Below are 23,585 nucleotides of genomic sequence, written 5' to 3' on the forward strand. Positions count from 1 at the left end.
TTAAGGGCACACATTACCCCCACATCAGTCCCATACATTATCCTGGCCAGCTATCCTGCAGCACTGACATAGTCTGGCTTCCCTCCACACAGATCTGGTGTTACACCTTCAGTGAGGATAAGGGAAAACACGATGCAAGAAAGAGAAGAAGCAGATCTGGGGTTTAAATCTTTGTTATCTGCCCAATCCTACCCCCCAAGCTCTTCCTGCACCTTGTCTGTGCCTGCCATTCCTTCCTGGTCTCAGCAGCAGAAATTTTCACTCTGTTGGGCTGGGAAGGAGTCACTTGGCTCCCCAGACTTTGCCGAGGGACCAGCTGACCCCCATCTCCTCCACTGAAAGTGAGACTGGACAGAAGGTTTCCAAAGGCTGGCTTCAGTCCCCGTGCACACCCTCAGTTAGACAGTGTTACTTTACACTGAAAGCCAGAATAAAGCATGAACCAGAAAACGGGAATTAGATTACCTAATACTCCAGCTCATCTTAGGGACTTCACCCTGCTTACAAAGGCAAAAGCAGTCTCCCTTCAGTTCTAAGCAGAGGATGTTTCTGAGTTCTAACCAAGGTCAGCAGGAACTCCACACCTACTCTAAAAACCAACCCCCTTCCTCGCTAGCAACATCACAGCCAATTTCTCAAACAAATGATCTAAAGCAAAAGATCTTTCCTGACATCTGAGAGTTAGCACACAATATAAACCTTGCTTCCCAGTTTCTGCCCTGACCAATGGAATGCTGCTGCCACTATGAACACTGAGTGTCCTTCAGGGAATGAGAAGCCTTTCTGAACAGTGCGAGGTAAGTAAAATTAATACGGAAAATTCTGGTTCAGGGCTTCAGCTCTCACACCTCTGTGATCTAAACATTGCCAGCAGAGCCTCAGTAGAGCCACCTGAAGACAGAAACCTAGAATTTGGAAGCTGTCAAGCATGAATTCCCTTCATGTGAAGAAGGAATCAGTCCCTTAAAAGGCAGTTCACACTACGGGACAAAATTTTCCTTTGCAACTGCTAAGCACACACAGGGGAAAAAAAAGCCCCATTGGTAACTCACACCCACTTTATTCCAAGTAAATGATTTTAAGCAATTAATCACCACCACTATTATTTTGTTGGGTTTTTTTTTCCTTGGGATATCAGGACTGTTGCTAGTGGTGGTTATTTAAGGCTTCATGTCACAGAGACATATTTTCATGCAAGGCTGCAAAGGGCAAAATGAGAGGAAGGGCAGACTACTGCAGAGCTCAGCTGACCCAGCAACATCCAGGAACACTGACAGAAATAAAAGGAGGATGTTGAAGGTCCTTCTCTGCTGTGGCTTCTCAGTGATTGTGGAAAACTAATAGAAAGAGACACATAACTGATGGGCATCATTTATTCCTAGGAAAGCAGGATGCTCAGGGTCCTGCCACTCCATGCCAGAGGAAAATTTCTTGGACGCTCAGTTTGTCACTTGATGTACACTTGTGCATCTGAGGAAGAAGCATCAGAGATGAGAGCCAAACACTGCAACATCCTGACAGTGTGTGAAGAGCAATTAGCAGCTCTGTGGACAGAAACAGATTTCCTGGCAGGTCTCATTAATCTCTTTATGCAGATTTAATACTCATGAAAGAAACTGCGTGAGTGGCCAAGAACATTAAGTCTTCTTCACACGAGGTACCTCAGCAAACACCTGTGATCAAAGGCTGGGCAAAGAACCAGGGATATGCTGCTCTGGCCTTCACTGACTCACTGCTGGACTGCGATGGCTCCCGTGTTCCTGTCTGAAAATGAGAGACAGGGGTATTTCGTCCACCCTCCTACACGTGTCTCTGCACCAGCCTGTGAACAGCAGCTTGACTTAAAACTTACAAAGAATGCACCTTCTAAAGGTGGGAGGGAGATCAAATCTTTTAAATAACGCCCCACGAACAAACCTTTCGGTGCCTGCTCTCCATTACAGAACCAGCAGCCGGAAGCCCTTCCCAAAGGCCAGCTCAAACCTTGCTGCTTGCTGTCAAACATGCCTCCATCCCAAAAGCTCCACAGCTTTTCTCAAGATTCCTTCCTGCCTGACACAGAAGGGTGAGGTTGTCATTCCTTGGGAGGCTGACTGGGACAAGATGGGAGCGGACTCCAGCCAGGAGACAACCTGTGAAGGAGCTGCATCTCTGAGCTGCCTCTAGTTTTCTTCAGCGGTATCCAGGGCCCTTTGCGGCAGTATGAACACCTGGATTTAGTGTTGTTCTACCTCCAAGCACTCCCTGGTCCACGCCTGGATCCCATGGGTGGATGACCTGAGGACAGAACACAACCAGGGCTCCTGGGATACCCTGCTAAAGCTCCAGATGGGCCACCCCAGAGTAAACTGAGCTTACCTGATCCTTTCAGGGTTGTTGGGAAGAGCCTGAGCAGATGATAAGCTGCCCATCTCCTGGAACGAGCCATTCAGAGAACAAGGAGCTTTGCTGGCTAACACAGCTGTGCTTTACATCCATGAAGGCACTTGGATCTGTGCATGCAGCATGATCATATTCTGAGCAGCACAGAAGCTCCACCTTTGACTCACACTGACAAGGCTTTCCCCTGGCTATTCATCCTTCCTATCTTCCACAAATAACAGGAGCCTACAACAAACCTGGCACTGATGCCAGGCCTTCACTGTATTTAACTGGCAACCTCTGATCTATATCTGAGTTCATCAGATGTATATAAATTTGTATCTTGTGTTACAAACCCAGGCCTCACAGAATTCATCACTGCAACTGCTATAAAATAATGGTGTGTTTGGGCTTTTTTGTTTGTTTGTTTGTGTTATAAGTCAGTTGCTTTCTTAAAAAAGGAAGCTTAACTCTTACTTTTTTCTTCCCATTACTACTGCTCAACAAGCCCACTCGCTGAGGATACATATCTGGCTACTTCTTGGATTGCCTTCTTCCCCAAACGTTAGTCTGGCACAACCACAATGGAAGGTAGGACAGGTTGGTCAGAAATATCTGGAAAGCAACTCTTTACCATATCATGAGCAAGTTTAATTAGCCTAATGAATCTAAGAATCACACCCTTTTACCTCGTGGAGTGTAAGTAGATCTTTCAGTTACTGAGCCGACCTTTGTAAGAAGAAAAGATAACTGAGTCATGTTTCATCATTTTATCTGATTACTCTGTTTTGCCTTTCATTCTTTTCCAAAGTCTCTACTATTGTCATTGGGAGTGAGTAGAAAGGTGCTATGAGTATGTCTACAGACCAGATTTCACGTTTTTTTTCAAAAAGTCTCTAAAGGAAAATGGGCTGCCAGGACTAGGTGGCCTTGCTTGAGCAGAGGCTGATCCCCAGGGGTCTCTCACAATTTTTGCCATTCCATGATTTTGTGAATCCTCCTCAAGCTCAGCTTTAAAAAAAAAAAGATTTCAACCCAAACCTGCCAAGGTGGCAGCTGCTTTCGCTGGGTATTTGCAGCGCTGCCAAGACTTGGATAAGTCATCTCAGCAACGCAAACCTCCAGAGAGTAAGAAGAATTTTACAAATTACGTGCTTAGATGTGGGGATTTAAAAGTCTACCTACAGTGTTTAGCCAGTCTTTGCCTGAATTGGGGTTGGAAAAGGTAACTTTAGATGACTCTCTCTTAGCTGGATGGTAAATACAACCATCTGGTGTAAGTCTGCATTACTGATTCCCAGTGCTTCATTACTGGATAGTGCAAGAGAGCAGAGACAGAAACTGGTAAGAGATCAGGATGAAGAAGGAAATCTTGACTGAAGTTTTAAATGAGCCACAATCTTTTAAACCACAGGATGAACTTTTGCCATGGAAACAGTGACAGGCTCAGCTCTCCGTTCTACACTGTGCCTCTTGTCAGTGTTACTCAATGCCAGCCTGCTGTATGAAACAGGCAGGGCACTGAAAAATTCAGCTAAGAGTGTTCTGAGAACAAATTCACCACTGCTACTAATTGGAAATGCTGCTCTGGGCATAAACCCAGGCAGAAACACTCTCTTGTTTGTAAGTCAGGCCTGCCAATAGTAGCAGAAGTAGTAATTACCACACAAGAATCAACACCCTCCCACATAATAACAGAATAAATTAATTAGAAATGTAATAATCATGTGTTTTTAGAGAATCATAGAATGGTTTGGGTTGGAAGGGACCTTAAAGGTCATCTGTTTCCAACCTCACTGCAATGGGCAGGGATACCTTCCACTAGCCCAGGTTGTCATTTGGCACATTGTTTGCTATCCTTGTAGAAAAAGCAGAAAAGGCAGGAAAGTCACAGTGGAACATTCTAGTCTGAAAAATTAATCTCTTTTTCCTCCTAAATACAAAGAATCCATACCCCCATAGGCAAGTCAGTTATAGGGGCTGGCACAAATGAAATTAAAAACAACAGTAAGATTTCCTGTGCAAAAATTTCATAAAGTAGCTAAAATTCCTTGGTTTAAGACACTTGAGAAATCTCTTGTGCGTTGTTTCAAAACTCACGGGAAATAGACCCTTCATTCTGGTGTGCAATTTGACTTTAAGAGTCGGAACCTTAAGGATCTGATTTTAGCACCCATCCTGCCTCAGTGAGAAGTGCAGTAGTGACCCAAATGCATGGACAGCTGCCAAAATCAGCAATGCCAAATCTTACAACTGTATGTTCACATACTCAAGGGAGAGTGTTAAAATTACTGTATTGGAGATCTTTTATAGTCCCACTTTACAGCTCCATCTTTTATTAGCTGTTAATAACACAGTTCAACATTACAAGCTGTCTACACACTCTGATCTAGCTTTGTATTCTGATTTTTCAAATTGAAACTCATGGAAACCTGAGCTTATTTTATGATTATTCCCCCGGTATTCAGGCTTTAATTAATGCAAGTAAATGCACTGGAAACTTTCAGTCTCACAGGGATGACAAAACTGACAGGAGGTAAAGCTCAAATCAACCCACCATCCCCTGATATGCCCTGTGCCCTGATGGAATTCATGAGAAGCCGTTGTGGTTCTTCTTAGTCAGAAAACAGAACCAGAAATTGAAGTAACAGTCTTCCTTGTTCAGAAATAATCACAACAGCCTCTCACATCCCATCCTGAAATGCAGACATCTCTGCTGTTTTCTCCATTTACATTTGGGAGGATTGAAACACACCAGGAGCACTGTGGACAGTAAGATTTCTTTCTGCACTAAACTGTCTCCCCTGACACCACCGTCCACATTTGAGATCCTCTTGCGGTCTTGCAGAGGAATTCCTGCTTTAAAGCTCTCTGGTGGAAGATGCAGATGAACTGATGCCCCTTTAGGCCACATATTACACATCTATTTGAGTCCTTCTGCACCACAAAATCCCACCTGAGGCCCAGGGAAACCCTTAGAGGAACACTCTGCAATCACAACTCACTGTCTTGGCTGCTCGGAGATCACCTTCAGAAATTCAACTAACTCAGAAGAGAAAAACCAAGATTTGGGGGAAAAAACCCTCCAAAACTTGTCTTTTTCTCCCTGTTGTGTCATTTTGAAATGCTGGCTTCCATAAATATTCTACCCATTTTGCATTCACACAGCTACCTAATTGTTCATTCTGCCAACCTGCATACAAGTGAAACAGAGACATCTCCACAACAAAATCAGAACACTTCCTCCAGAAACCTCTTAATGAACAGCAATGAGCCTGTGCGTAGAGCTGCTCAAAACTTTCTTCTCCCACTTGCCTGCTTCCAAGTTTAAAAACACATTCCAGAGTGGGCAGAACTAAGCTGTCCACAAGGATTCTCATGGAACATAAATCAATCAGGATCAGCAACTCACAACTTTCTGAGACAGACTTGGAAATTTGGCTTACACATCTTGCACACCTTGGCTTTGAAAATAGGTTTTAATCCCTGACAATAGTTCTCCCCCAGTGATGATGCCATTTAACTTCTTTGTTACCTCCTAGGAAGGGCCTTCTGAGTATGGAGATACTTCTTTAATGTTTAACCACTTCCAATCTCTTTCTGTGGACTAAAGTGAGTCAGAATAACCGACTTCTTCTGCCCTTGATTTCAACCACCCCCCACCCTGACAGAATCACAGAATTGTTAAGGTTTGAAAAGAATTCTCAGATAATCAAGTCCAGCCACCAACCACCACCACATTCACCATTAAACCATGTCCTCAAATGTCATAGCCACACATTTTTTTAACACTTTCAGGGAGGGTGACTCCTCATGGCTATCTGTTCCAATGTTTTAAAACCCTTTCAGTGATAAAAAGTCTTTCCTAGCATCTAAGCTAAGCCTCTCCTAAGGCACTACTTTGCTTTTTTTGCCATCTCCTAAGTGCATGTGGGAAAAAGTCCACAAATTTCTTCCTTAGTGGTTCTGATATTGCTCGGGCTATTTATTTATAAACTCCTGAAAAAAAACATTTCTCGAGATCCATCTACCTTCTGGTTTTCCTAAAAATCCCTTAAGTTTGCAAACCACTACAGTGATTTACACGGGAGAGAGTCTATTCCCCGAAAGGACTCCACATGAGAGTTTCTCTCTCCATTCAATCCTTTCCTTCAGCTACTGACTCAGCCTTCTCAGGTGGTTATCTCATTCTCAGCAATCCCCAGCTGTTGAATGAGAAAACAAACCCTAATTAATCCCTCTTCCTCTGACATCTATGCTTTAACCTAAAGCTTTTTGGCCTCTTATCCGTAAGGATGATTTCTACTCTCCTGTGCCCATCTCCTGAATCCACAGGTTTTCCTTTGAAGTTTATGGGATCACATGGCTGCAGATGCTGCAAACCATGGAAGTTATTTCGAGACAGGAACAAAAGAAAAAAAGTGGGAATGTCACAATCTGGCAGACTGCAGAGAAGTAGCAGTTTTCTGTGTTCTCGTTATCTGAAGTCTTTCGGATTGTAGGATGCCTTGTATCTTCATTAAAAAGATATATATATATATGTTTGCCTTCCAATCAGTATCTGAAAAATATCCAAGAGATGCAATACTGGTAAAAAAAATCTAGGTTAACATTAAAGACTGTAAAGAAAGACTGGTTAACTAAACATGGATTAGGCACTTAAAAATCTTTGGAGGTATCACCCTGAAAAAACCTGGGTTGTCCATACAAGACACTGAAGTATTCCACTGACTTTGAAGGAACTAGTCACATACTCAAATACAAGGCACTTGATTAGCTATTCCATATATTGGCAGTAGCATTTAGAAGCTCTCGTATCAAGTCCTACTGCAGGAATAAAAGGATGAAAAACCCCCTCACCTTAATTAAAAGCATTATATGCTCAAGGACATATATAGCTTTCCCATTTCACAGGACTAATAATGGAAAATCAGACAGCTGGTTGTCTCTCTGTTTGGTAGTGCTGGCAGACTCTGGGATACAGTGGTCTGAAGAAGACACCAGGAGGTGGGAGAGGGGGGGAGGAATGAAAAGGAACAGTCTTCCGGCCGTAGCTTGCCAAGAAAATGAAAATGTGTGAGACAATCTGTTAATGAATATCCCCACAGATGAGCAAGCACTGGTGATTTTGGTTAGGCAAAGATTCTGCAATTAAAATGTCATTCACAATGGAGATAAGGATGATTATTATGAAAATCCCAGACAAGAAACTTACAAATGCGTGTGTAAAGTAATACATCCTATTCCTCTCCAATCCTACAATAAACACACAGTAGAACTGAAATTTGAGGATATTTCAATCACAAATCCAAATGGATTATTTTAATCCTGGTATCTTCTATCTCTACTTTATGACAACTACTAATGAAACATATTTATTTTTAAGAAAAAGCATCGAACCATGATTTCGTGAGATCTCATTTATAATTTCCCATTTCATCCCCACATCAATTTGTCCTTTAAATTACTGAAAGATGGAGACTTCTGTAGGTTCTCTGGGAAGTTCTTCCTAACATCTAACAATTGCTTTCACTGATGAGATATCATCCCTAAGTGTGTCCTCAAAACTCTTACTGTTCTCCTCAGTCTTTCCTTCTCCCTTCTTTTCTCCTCTCGGATTAAATAACTTTTCCTCCAAGTTCCCATTTCCCCAAACCAAAATTTCACCCGTTTTTCATCTCGACAGCAGCACCTGACCTTTCTCCTTGGAGCCAAAGGTGCGTTTTGAGACACCTCTAAAGCCAACAGTCCTTTCTTTAAGCCTGAGGGTTCCTGGATCTCCTTCTTCCTGCTCATTGCTGTATTTTGTGGTTAAGAGGAGGTGGCTAAGAGAGAAAAAGCCACTTATTCAAACGGAGTCAAAGCATGGCTATAATAGCAACAAACTCTTCCAATCACAGCAGGACTTTTTTCCTACTCCACGCATTTCTGTTCATCAGCTAAGAAAACACAAAAGCAAACCCGAAATTCTGGAATTTTTCTTTCCTGGCTCTGCCTTTGGCCTGGTGGTAGCACTGGGCCAGTCCCTTCCATCCCTTCAGTTTTCTTCCTTTTCTGTTCAAGCAAGGACAAAACCAGATGTTCCACACAAAGAGGAAGTAAGGCATCATTTATAAATGGAAAGGTTTTTAAAGGAACTTTGTTTTAGAGGAAGGAAAAAATTGATTACCAACAAATGGGGCTTCAAGCAACCTCCACACACAGAAGAGTTTATCACAGTCTTGGCGTCTTAAGAAGTACTTCCCAGAAATATTAGCCCCTTGCTGTTGGCACAGATGTTCAGAGGCTCTTGTAGAAGAGCATAAAATGTGAATTAAAAGAATTATTTTTATCACTTTGGATTTCTTATCAATGAAATATTCTGAAATATATTTAGACACCAGGAATGAAAAAAGAACCTCTATATGAAGTATTTAAAATCTGGTGAGTAATAGACTTTACAGAGGAAGATCTTCCCATCTCTTCACTTGTACAGAAAGGACAAGATAAGCACGAAGGGTTTTCCTTCAAGAACATATTTTATGGGTGGTTTCTACCTTTCTTTTTCTGATCTTTTGCAATTACCAAATAATAATGTAACTACCTAGGAACAGAATATGTAGTTTTTACATGGAGACACACTGAAGAGGAATTTTTGCGAAATATTTTCATGAGTGTAAGCAACAGGCATAACACTGTACATTCGTTTAATCAAAGATGAAGGAAGCTTTTATCAAATTAAATTATTGCTTCAATTCCATCCTTTTATTCCTAAATTATTGCTTCAATTCCATCTTTTTATTCCTAGTAGTCTAAGTCAGTTGAATTCAGAGTTGTCTTCAGGACTGAATCCAGGAGAGATTATTGGTTGCCTCTAAAATGTAAGGGACACTGGAAAGCAAATTTAAGCCCACTCAAAATCCATGGGAACCTAATAAACAGCAGTGATATTTAACTGGCATTTCCAAGCTGAGAGGCAGAACCATTGCATTTGTTAGTCTTTAGTCTCATTCCTTCATCATGATTTAGTGCAGGACACTGAATGCAGCAAAAACCTGTCAAATATCACAGAGATCAAAAAGGTGAATTAATTTACTGAAAGGAAAATGTCCCCATTCAGTGACGGAAGTTCAAACTTCTACACAGGCCATAAACACACAGCTCATGGATAAAATACTCACCAAAAAAAGATCAGCTGGTCTAAAACTCCCTGAATGCTGGGAAACATCTATTTGGAGTATTATATCCATGTTATTGATGATATAAGTGTGCATAGTCAGACAGATAAGCAGACAAGGCATTAGAAAGGAACACTTCTGCAAACAGCATCTGTTTGCAGATTTAATTAGAAGTTTAGACAAATTATTATTGTTTGACATTTGCAAGAGTTGTTGAAGATGGTAAGAAATTCATAAAATTTGCTTCTAAACAGCCCAGATCCAGTGACTTTAGAAACAGATAATAATCCACATACTCTTTGTATTTCTTAGTTAAAAATCTCATTCCACTGGTCAAAAGTCATCCCTGCCTCTGGAGCATTTTTTTGTTCACTGACTCATCCCTCTCCACAGCTGGAGACAAGGGCTCAGAATATGGAAACAAGCCCTGTAAGTGACATAACCCTGTCGATTTTTCCCCGAGTCTTAAGAATGGCTGTAGGCACATCACGGGTCTCACTACTGCGCCGCCTATTTCCTAGGAGGGACTTATAGCAGCTACTCTTGGAAAGGAAATAAAACCCAGGACAAATATAAAATAACCTTCAAAGAGGTTACAAAGAGGTTACAAAGAGGTTCCCTGCAGATGAAGCCAGGCTGAGTAGGTTGGTAGGGGAATGAACTGGAAACATCAAAGATGTGGGATTGCAGTCCCACAACAATACTCGGGGGTAGAGGGTGGGAGAGGTCACCTTGGCCCCAGGAGTTTTAGGCAACACTTCAATCCCAACTGCAACCTTAGCACAGGCTTTGACCGAAAAGTTTTGAATGCAAAGTGGAAAAAGGAGTTTGACCCAGGAGTGAAGGACTGTGAGTTGCAATAATAACTGAAGAGAGATGTCTGTGAAAAGTTTTAGACAGAAAAAGAAACTGGGACAGTCAACACACATCCTCTCAGACTGGAACATTTCTACCACAGTACATCTATTGTCAGTTCTCCTGTATTATACTAATTGAAGTTAGGGTAGGACATTCTCAAAACCCAAATGAGTAGGACATTCAAATCCAGATGAGAACAGAGCAAAATATTTCACAGGTGATAACTGTACTACCTGCACAGTCACATTTCCTGCTGAAAACACAGTAGGAACTTGATCTCTAAGTTTTGCAAAAAGCAATGTTTAGAAGTTATTTTTGAAGGCAAGGTACTCCTAGATTAAAACTGTGACTCTTCCATCCTAAGGTGCTAAATCGAGAGGGAAATGGTGGTATCTCTGCAATAACTACTGCCAACAATTTGATTTTCTAAAGGCACTAATTCTGGTTTTAGAACCGCACAGAAAATTGCTTTCACATCCCTGGTATGAAAACTTTGCCCTACTCAACATGTGTCACCATAAATTATCTGGGGTAAGGGTAAATCTTTCAGAAACCATGAATGGTGTTGCAGGACCAATTCACTAAACCTGCCATAAGACACTTGAGAGATAATTGAGATGTCAAGAGTCATCAATATCAACATACTTCAAGTAAGGACAAGAGGAGAGGGGAAGAATGACAATGAATAATCCCATTATGTGATGCTAGCTAACTCACATCTTAGAAACAGATTCATCAGTCACAATTCTGAATGTCTTTGAATGTCATGAAAACCTGGATTTATAAGCAACCTTAATTCCTAAAAAAGCTTCTTTCCATAGGAGTGATGACAGAGTTGTAGTCTTTTTTTTTCTATTTTAACTTTCAAGCTATAACCTTTTTTCCCCCTCTAGCTTAACACGCAGGAGATAGAATAATTACTTTGGGCAGCACACAGGAAACATCAGTCAATTATTTTTAAAAAAGTTAAAAATTAAAACATTTCTTCCTGACCAGGCACAGGAAGAAAAGCCTCAAAGGAGGTTTCTGCCAATTTTCAGTGCTATGAATTTGTTCCCTGTGTCATTCTCAGTTACTGGCCGTGTATCTCCCCCTGATCAATACACATGCACGTACATTTCACAATATTTTCTCATCCAAGGTCTCGCATCACAGCTACTGTCCACTCCCTTTGAAAGCTGACATTAATCGCAATCCTGTTTCCTTCCTCTCTTTTTTCCCATTTCCCACCCCCCTCCACTCCTCCTGGTGATATCCAACCCCTCACAAAGTAGCACCTCACTCTCTCCATCTGCTTCTTCAACCATCTCCTCCTTCCATCCTTCCCCTCTTGCTGGAAAACTCCACAGTTTCTCCAGTGTGGCTCCACAGTCTCCTCGAAGCATCACTAAAACTCTTTGCCTTTTCTGTTCAAAAATAGTAACCACAGTCAGCTTTCTACTCCAGACATTGATGGAGGGGAGGGTGCAAAACAAACATGCCTGAGTTAAATAATACTCTGCCTTGAAAACTGTAAAACCCTCTGAAAGGTTGTATTTCACACTGCTCCTCTTCATTTCATCCCAAACGCCATGGCCAAACTGATCCCTCCTTGATGGGATGTTCTGGCCATTCCATTCCACTTCAGAAATCAATTAGCCATTTACATACCACAGGATTTCCCAGATTTCCTGTCTTCAGATACACTGCCCTGAGTAACTCCCTGATTTTGCACCTGGTGCCATCCCCTGCCAGTTCTGCTTGGTTTGCTTTGATCTCATCCCACAAGCATTTCTGTGCCTTCTCCTGCTCAAGCACTCTCTGCCTGCAATCAGCTCTTGAAGCTCATTACTACTCCATTTCCCTCTTGCTCGCCCTCTCTTCTATTCTGTCAAAGACTGTCATCCCTTCCACACACACAGCTAGGGAACCCTTCAATTCCTGAAAGACAGGAAAAATACGACATTTAAATACCATCAAGCACCCATTTCCAAGCCAGTGCCCTTCTTTTTAAAACACCTGGCTTTCTACTGTGTATTTGATTTCCCTGCTTTGCTTCCTTTCACAATCCTTCACCTCCCACTACTCACATTTCTTTATGCCTAATTATTTCCTGCTCATCCCCTTGGTTCATATTTTTTCTCTGGTGTTTTACAGTGAATATGGCAGGTTTCTACCAGATCTTTTTCTGTCTGAGAACAACCTACCTCATTCCAGATGATAAACAAAGAACATGGCAATTAAAATTCAGGAGGACAAAATCAGAGAGATAGCACTGACCTTTTTTTTCCCACTCCCGCTTCCCCACTCTCATCAGTGACTGACATTTAGAAAATTTCAACCAACTCTAATAAGCAACACAAATTTGTCCCAGTTTCCTAAGAAAGCAAAGCTTGTATGATCACACCCTGCCAAGCAGCTCCATCCCAACCCCTTTTATACTCTGTAAGTCAGTAGCAAACAAATAATGCAAAGGCAGTGAGGACTCAGAGGTTATCTCTGCTGAAACAGAGAGAAACCCAAATTAGCATCTTCATGAGCTGTGGGATGCAGCAGCCAGCTGGCCTGACCACCAGAGTAGTTTGGGGCACCCATCAATATGCACCTCCCTGAGCTTCCCTGCTTATACTGAAAGGGTCAGAGGTTTAGCCTTTAATTATTTCACCTAACACCAAACCACTGCCTATTTCACCTGTTCCAGATCCCCTTCCAGGATCAGATTATTAAGGACACAACTCTGATGCACTAATTCCTATAACGCTGGTGAAGGGTTTTTCTTTTTGTCTCCCCCCAACCAGAAAAGGAAAAATCTGCTCTCTACCTTTTCTGAATTATACTGGGATTTGCAGTCACCAGTTGGGTTTTGGATCCAACGTCCTTGCTGTATTCACTGGATAGAGGAGGAAGGTTGCACCTGCACACAAACACAGTCAAGATTTTAAAGGACATTCAGGACTGAAAGGCTTCAGAAAATGTAAAAATGCTGTATTACTGGACCAGGCTACAATTGTCCCCTACTGTACCACACCTATAAGCATTTTTGTACCAGACCGTGGGGAAATGGAGAAATAAAACCTTTTGCAGGGATGAAATCTGTGTAGCTGCTAAGCAAAACCAACGGCATACACTTGGCATTTCTGAAAGGCTGAAAGGTTATGGAAGAGACTGTTACTATCTATAGAAGAACTTTTTTTTTTTTTTAATCCAAACTCTTTTAAAAAGTTCTGGTTTTCACTCTGTTTTGTTTTGTTTATCAGTATCAGGCTCCAGATTGATAGTACCACTCTGTGGTATTACAGGCATTATAACTGACATTTTTAATATTACACTGCGGGGTAATCATCATCTTATAGAATTTACTGAGAAAACACAGAGGAAAAAAAAAATAGCTGGCTTTTTAAATGTGTGTGTCTCAGCTCTGCTCACAATCTTGTTCTGGTGGGCAGGGTGATAATGGAATAAAGCCAAAGCAATTGAGCAAATTTACTCTGGGAAGCAGAGAATCAAGACTCAAAAAAACCCAGAAGTAGAGGGAAATATCCGCACAGTGAACAGTCCTAAAACTTCCTTGTAAAGACCTAGGAGAAGAAGGAAGGTGCAGGAGACAAAGATGAAGACACATTCAAACAGTAGCCAAGCCTATGGACTGCCTCAAAAATCAGTCAGGAGAAATCTACTCAAAACATAAAAATTACACTAAAATCTGGTTTCCAAACATTTTTCATTTCAAATTTCTCCTTTAAAACAAAGACATGAACAGTATTTGGAATGCTTAAAAGGCAAAAATGAAACCATGATTCTCAGAGACATGCAGAATTTGGAATTTTTTTCAGAGAAAGGCTTTTGGGTGTTTATGTTGTTGGGGTCAGGGGGGTTTTCTCTCTGCAGTTTATGTTAAGTCAAAAAAAACCAAAACAAAACAAAAACCCAACCAAACAAACCAAAACCAACCAAACAACAACAATAAAACAACAACCAAAAAAACCCAACCAAAATCACAGTGGCAGTGTATCAGCCTCTGTCTGCATCTAAAATACCAGCTCTCAAAACCTTAAATTCTCATCATCAAGAAATGCCAAGGAAAAGGACAGCAATGTCCCACCTACATGGAACACAGATGAATCAAATCACATTCACCAAGAAATACAAAAGTTCCAGGAACATTTTCTCCTTTGCATGACTGTATTTGTTAAGATGTGTACAATGTACTGAGATTTCAGTCAAGGAGCAGCTTCTAGTTCACTCTACCACAAATAAAGAGAAGCTAGACAATTTCAAAAGAAGACAGAAAAAAATAATCAAAATAAGAGGTTTCAGAAGCTGCAATCACTGAGGGAAGGGAGAGGAAAGGGAAAAGGGAAAAAGGGAAAAAGGGAAAAAGGGAAAAAGGGAAAAAGGGAAAAAGGGAAAAAGGGAAAAAGGGAAAAAGGGAAAAAGGGAAAAAGGGAAAAAGGGAAAAAGGGAAAAAGGGAAAAAGGGAAAAAAGGGAAAAAGGGAAAAAGGGAAAAAGGGAAAAAGGGAAAAAGGGAAAAAGGGAAAAAGAGCAAGGCAAGAAGCATAGGAAAGTTTTAATTCTCAGACATAACAAATGATAAATTCTTAACGAGATTACTTAAAATGAAGTAAAGTAAAATAATAGTCAAATATTTGTGAAGGAAGATTTATAGCTGATTTGCCTTAGGGTAGAGAGGTGGCATAAATATCTCTGGCAGATCACAATTTAATGCTCTCTGCTCTGAATAAACACAAGCTCATAGGGCACACTTTAAAAAAAAAAACCAAAACATTTTTGGTTAAAGTTGATTTAAAAGCACTATGAAGGACTAAGGCCTCACCCTAGTTTTTATCGTCTCAGCATCTAAATATTATTACAATTCGTTTGTAAGCCAGTCACAGATGCATTATTTAAAGGCATCTAGTTCCTTTAATCAGTAAGTCTGATTTCCACCTTACTGTGCAGGAAACATGAAGAAATGGCCTGAGTATCCACAGGAAACTGCAGGAAATCTGTTGCTTGGCCTTCCCAATTGTTTTCTTGCATAGGTCAGCAGAGTGCTGAGTGTTCAGCAGGTGAGGAACACACTGAAGCACAAGATTGACACTAATAAACTTTATTTTTAATTCTCTTACTGTTATATCTGGTACTGAGAAATAAGTACATGAAAAACAGCGTTTAAAACATGGCTTAGGACTACTACCCGACATTTCTCTCTTAAAATAAGCCTTAGCAGGTAGGGAGGGGGCGAAATAATTTTTTTTTTCTTAGAAATAAGAATTCCAAACTTGAAAATCAGAAGGAGAGCCCATTCTAACCACCATACCTAAACACGTAAACCATACGCACCTTTCTCATTGCATATGCAGCTTGCTATGCCTTAGGGGCTGAAAACTGCTGCTCTTTTCATCTCAGTGCTGGAATAACTGTGTTCGTAGAAGATACTCAGCAACCAGATGAGTTAAAACTCATTAAATAACCTTAGCAATTACAACATACGACTGCAGCCATCTTCTCTCACATGACAAAGCTTATGGAAATGCACGTAAGCGAAATCCAAACTCATGTGAAGGGAATTAACAAACAAGGGCAAAACCAGGCAGGACATTTCACACTGCAGAAATACTTTGAAGATATTACACAAATTTCTTTTCAAGGAAATGAGAAGTGCTATGGAAGTCACTATTGTGCTCTTTCTCTCTCAGATTCTAGAAATGAGATTTGGAAAATATTGACTAAATTTTCCACAAATCCGATTTCATATCGCTAATACAACAGAGCCTGCAGATAGCAACCGGAATTTTTGCAGGATTCGTCCAATCACTTATTTTTAAACCAAAACAAGCTCTGTACATATAATGGTTGCTTTACCCTCCCTGCAGAGAAATGGGGTTTTATGATCAAGCTAAAATAGCTGCTGTTTTGTTGTGGGTGTTTTTTGGGTTTGGGTTTTTTTTTTTTGGGGGGGGGGGAATTTTTTTTGGTTGGTTGGTTGGGGTTTTTTTAACTACTGTTGTTTTTTGCAATTGATTGCTCCCACAGAATTTTAATTTCTAGAAAATATAACCACGGCATATGTGCAGTTTCTTGTATTTAGTCTATGGAACACCTGAGGAGTTTTGCAGTAATGGCAATCAGAGCACTGCTCTCTCCCCCTGTGCTTTACATCTTCTCTTCTGTAAATGCTCTAAGTGTGTACTTCCCTTTGCCTTTAATTTGTTCTATTTCACGGCGTTAACAGGCATTTAATAAGGCATTTTTGGTCTTGGAGATGCAAACCAGAAATTGCAGTAATGGTTTAGAGCAAATTTGTATGGCTTTGTAATAAACCATCAGGATCTAATAAGGAGACTTGTAATAGTGGGTGTTCTTTATGCATCCATCAGAAACCAAAGAAACTCCAATTCTCATCTCTTTTGGAGCATTCCCCCAGTTTCTCCCACACAATGTTTCTCTTGTTCGTGTTTATCAGGGAGGAACTAATTTCTGTCTTTCTTCCTTAAGGATCACAGACCTAGAAAGTGCCAAATTTAATCACAAAAGCAGTAGCTGGTTCAACATCCCTCCTGACAGGTTCTTATAAATTAAGGAAGGCTGGAGGGAAAGGAAATGTGAAGAATCACAAAAACCTCACATCAAGGGAAGAGGCTTGGCCTTTCCTCAGACAGTCAGCCATAGTTCAGTCTTGAGGGAAGATAAACAAAGGAAGATTTTAGCTTGGACCAACTCAAGCCTTGCCCCATATACAGCCCCTACTCATTCTGAGTTCCAAAGGTTGCATAGGTGGCACTCAGCTTCAGAGGACAGAGCACAGAGCAGGATGAAGCACCCTGGCTATCAGTGAATAGATGATGAGAGAAGCAGCTCCTCGGTACCTGCCTGAGACACTGCACAAGCTGTCACGACTTTACTGACCAGCAGACTGTCCCTTTGCAGAACCAAGCCAAAACTCCCTTTTTGCATCTCCTCATACTCTCCACAAACTGCTTGTGTAAAGCATCCTGCGAAGGCAGGGCAACAAGGCAAATTACCATCGATTAATCCCAACTGAACAGTTTTGAAAAGCCTGAGGCTCAGCAGGTGGAAGGGGGGGGGACAGTGTGTCGTTAAGGTTTCTGTCTTACCGCATGACAAAATCTGCTTGATCTATTTGTTTGCCGCAGCCACTCTTTTTCAGGATCCCACCGTTTCCCACCACGGAACATTTCTTCAGTGGCAGCTGGAAGGGGGTAGCCTAGCAACACAAAACAAGACCAGTTTTACAGGGGAGAACACAAACATCCTCGTAGCAGCCACTGCCGGAGAACCCAGGGAGCTGTTTAAGGCTCAAAGTGACAGAAAGAAAAAGGGGAATTAGGAGTGAAGAAAAAAAGACAAAGTACAGAAATTAGTCGGTTAGTACATGTAGAACCGGTCTGATTCCCACTCCCCAAACCAGGATGCAACAAACGTGATACAGAAGACGACTTTCTGCAAAACCAACACTGCCTGAAGTCCTGATGCAGGCACTGACCAATGTCAGGCAGTTCACAAGCCTTCCAGGCAAGCTGCAAGGACACAGGGGAAACGAGACAACCAGGAAAACAGGAAAAAACAATCCATGAGAGTGATCTTCCTGAGCTGATATACAAAAGACACGTCTGGGGAAGAAAGGAAGGAAGGAAGGAACACAGGGAATGCTGTGATGACAGAAATGTACTGGGAATTTGGAGTCATCCTGGCTCTCTCCATGGTTTTGTTGCTGGGACAGGTCAATCCACAGCCTTAGGCAAAGGTATTTGGAGCTTGACAGCAGCTCCTTAAACAGCCAGTTGCCTAGACACATTACAAATTAGTATTTGCATAATTTAAAATTAGAATGGGACCATTTTAGCTGAGGAGTTCTTGTAGCTGCTTAAGAGGGCATGAAAGTCAAATGGTCATGGGATGCTGTGCACCAAACACAGTAATAGATTAGATCTGTATAGTCCTCATTCCAGAGGATCTCAAAACTGTGGAAGGGACACGTTCCTGTCAGCCCCAAGCCTTTTGTGAGCTTGGGGCAGCCCTGCAAGCAGCACACAGCACTTCAGAGCAGCCCAGCATATGAGGGAAAAAAAAAAAAAAAAGGTGGTGAAAAGACATGTGAATTTAAAGCAGTGTGATTTAGTTACAGAATGTGATTTGTCTACAATACAAGAGTTAATATTCTCCTCAAGCAAGAAAATCGTGCAGGGATTTTTATTTATCAAACCTGTCAAAGCCTGACTTTGCAGCAGAGAGAGGAGTTACTGCACAGGACTCAGAGAATACAGATGCCAGGGAGGGAGGATGCAGCATCACAAAACAGTTCTCTCCGGGTGGCCTCACTTGCGTGTACAGAGCAACATCTGACATTGCATCATGCATTCACCAGGCACTGCAATACAGGACATGGTCTAGAAAACAGACCCAGTATTACAGCACAGACTCTGCATTTTTTAGAACTTATTCCTGCTGTCTTATTTCTCTTCTTTCCTAGATTTACTTGCTTTGTCTACCTTTGTCTGCAAACGAGACACTGTTCAGCTTGTATAAAGTTACAACCTGCTTTTTAAGGAAAAAGCTAACTCTGGATTAAGATGTGCTTAAGCAGAAAAGTAAATTTTAGTGTCCTGAGACCCAGCCATGGTTAGGAATGTACTGATAGCACAGCAGAGCAATACTGAACATGCAGCTGCATTCTTATCCTGCATCTGCCTTCTCAAGAACATTTCTTAATTTACAGTTATTGAACCAGGAGCGTATCTTGAGGATTCAAAGGACATCTCATCTCCGAGGTGACCCTGACCAAATGAGAACTCACATTCTCTGTAAAGGGGTGGGGAGCAGAGGAAATGTAGACTAGATATGTTCTATAAATAACAGTACCTTTCTTAAAGACACATCAAAACTCCTTTCAAGACAGCTGGTTATGCAGAGGCAATGCCAAACCACAAAGGCAGCAGACATAAACTCTTGCTTTTAAGAGGAGAGGGCACTGTTACATAAATTCTTTAAGACCCCCCAAATAGACATTTAGCAGTTACTAAATGCTTCCAAATTCTGTGAGTTCCAAACAGCATTTAATACTGCTTGAGATGACTTGCTGTCCTTCAAGTGAGGCTTATTTCCTGTTCTGCTCAGAGATGATAATATCAGTTCTCAACTGCATATGCACCTTGGTTTCCAAAAGCTGAAGAAGTTTTAAAACTCTTGTTCTTCTGTTACCCTGAACGCAGGCTTGCTCCCTGGTGTGTACAGAAAATTCCCACACCAAGGTGAGGTAGTTCCATCTTTTATTTTAGTTTTAGCCAAGTAGGGAGTATGGTGGGAACCTACAAGTTGTGTAAATATACATTTTACCACATTTTAACAAACAGTGGTATTAAGACACATTGGTTCCAAATGACATTCATTTTTCATTAATCAAACCCTTATTTGCTCCCTATATCTCTTGCTTATCATTCTAATTATTCTTCCTCCCATTTACTGCTTAGTCCTGTTGACTTCACTCCTGGTAGCTCTTGTCCAAGCAGTCTGTTCATTTTGGAATAACACCCTCTTTCCCTTAAAACAAAGGATTAGTCAAGCCTATAAATTTCCACAAGTTTCGCGATGCAACTACTTAATCACACCTGCCAAGCCATAGCTACTGATTAACAACAAAGTAATTCCCAAGTCTGCATCACATCCTGGACTAAGTATCACTTCAGAGAGTCTAAGAAGCAAAAGAACATGATCAGGGCTGACAAGGTGATGTGAAGGAGCAAAAGGAAAGCAGAAGGGGCAGATTATATCATTGTGGTGGTTGTCCCTCTGCATGATCTGTGAAGATCCACTTGCTCTATGGACACAGGAGGAAAACCAGGCTGAACACAGCTCTTTGTGGAAAGACAACATGCCCACAGACACTTTTACCTCCCCCAGCAAAGTACTGAAGATTCAGGACATGGCACAGATATGAGAGTCTACACACCACCCTTTAGCTTAAAACGTTCAGTGGCCTGTTTTCCAGAAGACCACGCTTTTAAACTTTCTACAGACATTAAGCAAAAGGCATCATTCCAGTGCCATTGCCAGCGTGAAGGGGGTTGCAAAGTCCAAAAGATGAACTGTCTCTGTTGCTTGGTGCCATTTCAGGTGCTTTGAGCATAGTGAAGAGCAACTAGGACGACCTGGGAGAAACCTGCATTTGTTACCTTGCACATGACATTTTTTCAGAAGCTCAAACCACAGATCTGTGTTATTGCTGACATTGCAGAGACCTTCCAGGAACTCTCTGTCCAAACAAACACAAAACTGTCCAGTCACACAAAACTTACACAAGTCCTAGACTCAAGTGTTGCCCATAAGCAACTGTGAAACATATGGCATTTTATTCTCTCTCCACAAAACCTTCTTATGTTTCCTTCTTTACCTTCCGCATCACAACACTTTGCTAGGCAAATTACCGGTTCATAGTTGACAGTGTGTAAATTCTCACATTAAAGGGATCCAGCTGTTATTTACGCTAAATGGTCACAAAGCTCAGCTGTTTTTCTCCTCAGAATTCTAAGCCAGCCTAACAAATGTTGGCTTTAGGCAGCACAGTTATAACAAAAGCATTTCCACTAATATTAGCTTCCTGAAACTCATATTCACACTAATATTCAACTTCCTGAAAATTATTTTCATTGTCAAGACATATGCTATTTTCTTCATTCATAAAATTTTTATCAGTGGCCAGAGTCTTGTGGGTGGACTGGAAAAAAACATCCTCCGTTTGTTTAGTCTGATAGAGAAAATGTACCAGAAAACAACCAACTTATCCCCATTATTAAGCAACAATTACCACAGAACTTACAAATATTTATAAATAGTTTGGGTATTGGAAATAAGCAGGATGAATTCCCTTGTAAACATAAGTCAAGTCATTTATTACTTTAAGTGCGTAAGTCATTTTTTAAAAGGTATTTGCCAACAAAACCAAAGACAGGAAGGCCTCAGTGTCTCATTTTCCCCTTTTTAAACAATGAAACTCTACTGACTGTCAGTGAAGGTGTTCTAGTTCATATTCATGTAAACAAAAGAACCTGCACATCCCCCTGCAAATTCAATGACAAAGAAGCACACAGAGCAACAGATTAAAGACTCCCAATTGAATAGGGGACTAATTTAACAAAGCATCTCTCAAGCAATTCACTGATTAGTTTCATCATTCATCTAAGTAGAAATAAATCATTGTCATCAGTTAAAGGAACATTACACATCCTAACAAAAAATAATTTTAGATCATGCTACTCTAAATCACTTTGATTTCATTGTTAGGTTGTTAATGCACTAATTTTTTGCCCACTCACTGCCAAAGACTTTAATCGGAAACCAAGTTCTTACTGGAAAAACAGGAAAAAAATTACAGTATTCAGCCTCTGATTTAATGCTGAAGATACAAAAACCACTGAAAACACTGCGAACATAAATTAGAATAATTTATCTTTTAAATAAGCATTTTGAATTTGAAAGAGATGCCGTGATTTTGCTGTCCTTTTTTAGAAGGCGGCATCCTGATGAGAAGGGTGAAGCTCCACTGAATTTCCTAAGGAGCCAGCAAAACCCCGAGAGCTCCCGGTGGTTTTCCACACTGCCAGATGCTGCAGGGTGGCACAAGCTCCTTCTCCATTGTTTACAAATCGTGTTCGGTCTGCTGCCCCCCTTTGTTCCGCCTACAGAGCTGTCAAGACGTGACAGCTCGACTACAAAAACCCATCAGTGTCAGGGCAGGCGTAATCCCAACAGGGAAATGTGTGGGGGCTGTGGTTCTTTCCATTGTATTCACTCCTCTCCAGCCAGTTACCAACTATATCCTAACCAGGTGCAGGAGCCCAGAGCACCGAGTGGCCCAGTGACAGCAAGGAAACAGAATCACAGAATGGTTTGGGTTGCGAGCTCTTGTTCCAACACCTCTGGTGTTCCAACACCTTCCACTAAACCAGGCTGTTCAGGGTCCCTTCCAACCTACCTGGCCTTGGACACTTCCAGGGATGGGGCACCCACAACTTCTCTGGGCAACCTGTTCCACTGCCTCACCACCCTCACAGAAATAAATCTCATATTCCACATATCTGGTCTAAACCTGCCCTCTCTCTCTCACTGGAACCGGTGGGAGTGATTACAATGTGATTATTTCAAGGAGAAACAGTGGCAGGGACTATGAAATTAGGTAAGGAAGAGATCCTACAGTGGACCTCCAGCCACCTTCTTCTGTTTATTTTGGCACTGCCAACTAGTGCATGTTGATACCTGAAGCTCATTGTTTGTACAAAAGAGAAGCTGTCCAGGTGGGACAAGCTCCTCTCTAGGTCCTCATGTCTCAGCCACGACAGCAGTGTCTTTATTCAGCCCTGAACTGGAATTCAACATTGAAGCTTATGCAAATTTTGTGTTCATCATAAATATGTACTTTAGGCAGTATTGTTTTTCATGACATTAGAACCTCAGGAACTATTTACACAGGGACACAGGGCTACAAAAGACACTTAGAAGACTGAGTACATGGCTGTGCTGCTGCAGGGAAAGCTCTGCTATCCAAAAGGATCCACGAACTGCAAAGCAGCCACACACTAAAGAGAGAACAATTTGCAACATTATTCACATAAACCACGGAGTGGCGGTGACTAAGCTGGCAGTCACTTTTAGTTCCAGCTGTACTTCAAGCAGGACTTCAAAATGTGTGATCTTAAAGAGCTTTCTACCCAGCATGATGTCACTGCAAGGGAGCACTTGCTTGGAATTAAAAAAAAACCTTTCAAATTGCTGATGTGACATTTAATTCAATAGAGTCAGCCTCCATACAGCCAGGACAGCACAGTGTGGGGATTATGGAAAAAAAATAAACCAAAAAAAGCACATTTGTAGACTGGAACAGCCTATTGACTGTATATCATAGACAGAATGCTCTGGCAATGTCAAGGGTATTCTTCCTGACAAGACAAGAAGAATAAATAGGTGAGAAATTCCAAAGATCTGCGAGATTTCTGGATCCAAACTTTACAACCTGCAACGCGCATAAGGACCCCAAATTTTGGGTTAAAAATTATAAAAAGAAAATATAATTTGGTGATGTTGTGGGGGTGGGGAGGGTGTCTTTTATTCCGGGAGATGTTACTGTTTCCAACATTCCCGCAATTGGGAATCTTCAAGAAGAACTTATGCTGCCTCCTAAATAGCTGCATTTAAATGTTCTGTGGAGTCACCCA

The 23,585-nt window shown here is 41.3% G+C and overlaps 1 protein-coding gene across 1 annotated transcript in view; it reads right to left on the bottom strand.

The window, feature by feature from the left end:
* ST8SIA1 (ST8 alpha-N-acetyl-neuraminide alpha-2,8-sialyltransferase 1) overlaps window positions 1–23,585 on the bottom strand; it is a 110,101-nt gene that overhangs the window by 36,980 nt on the left and 49,536 nt on the right. The window contains exons 3-4 of the mRNA XM_066184360.1: window positions 17,475–17,584; window positions 13,177–13,269 (exon numbers count right to left, since the gene is read on the bottom strand). Of these exons, the coding sequence (XP_066040457.1) occupies window positions 13,177–13,269; window positions 17,475–17,584 (203 nt within the window). The remainder of the gene's footprint in view (window positions 1–13,176; window positions 13,270–17,474; window positions 17,585–23,585) is intronic.

The sequence above is a fragment of the Chamaea fasciata genome, unplaced genomic scaffold (genome assembly GCF_029207755.1).
Source record: "Chamaea fasciata isolate MVZ Bird 193981 ecotype frontalis unplaced genomic scaffold, bChaFas1.0.hap1 SCAF_5, whole genome shotgun sequence".
Taxonomy (NCBI): domain Eukaryota; kingdom Metazoa; phylum Chordata; class Aves; order Passeriformes; family Sylviidae; genus Chamaea; species Chamaea fasciata.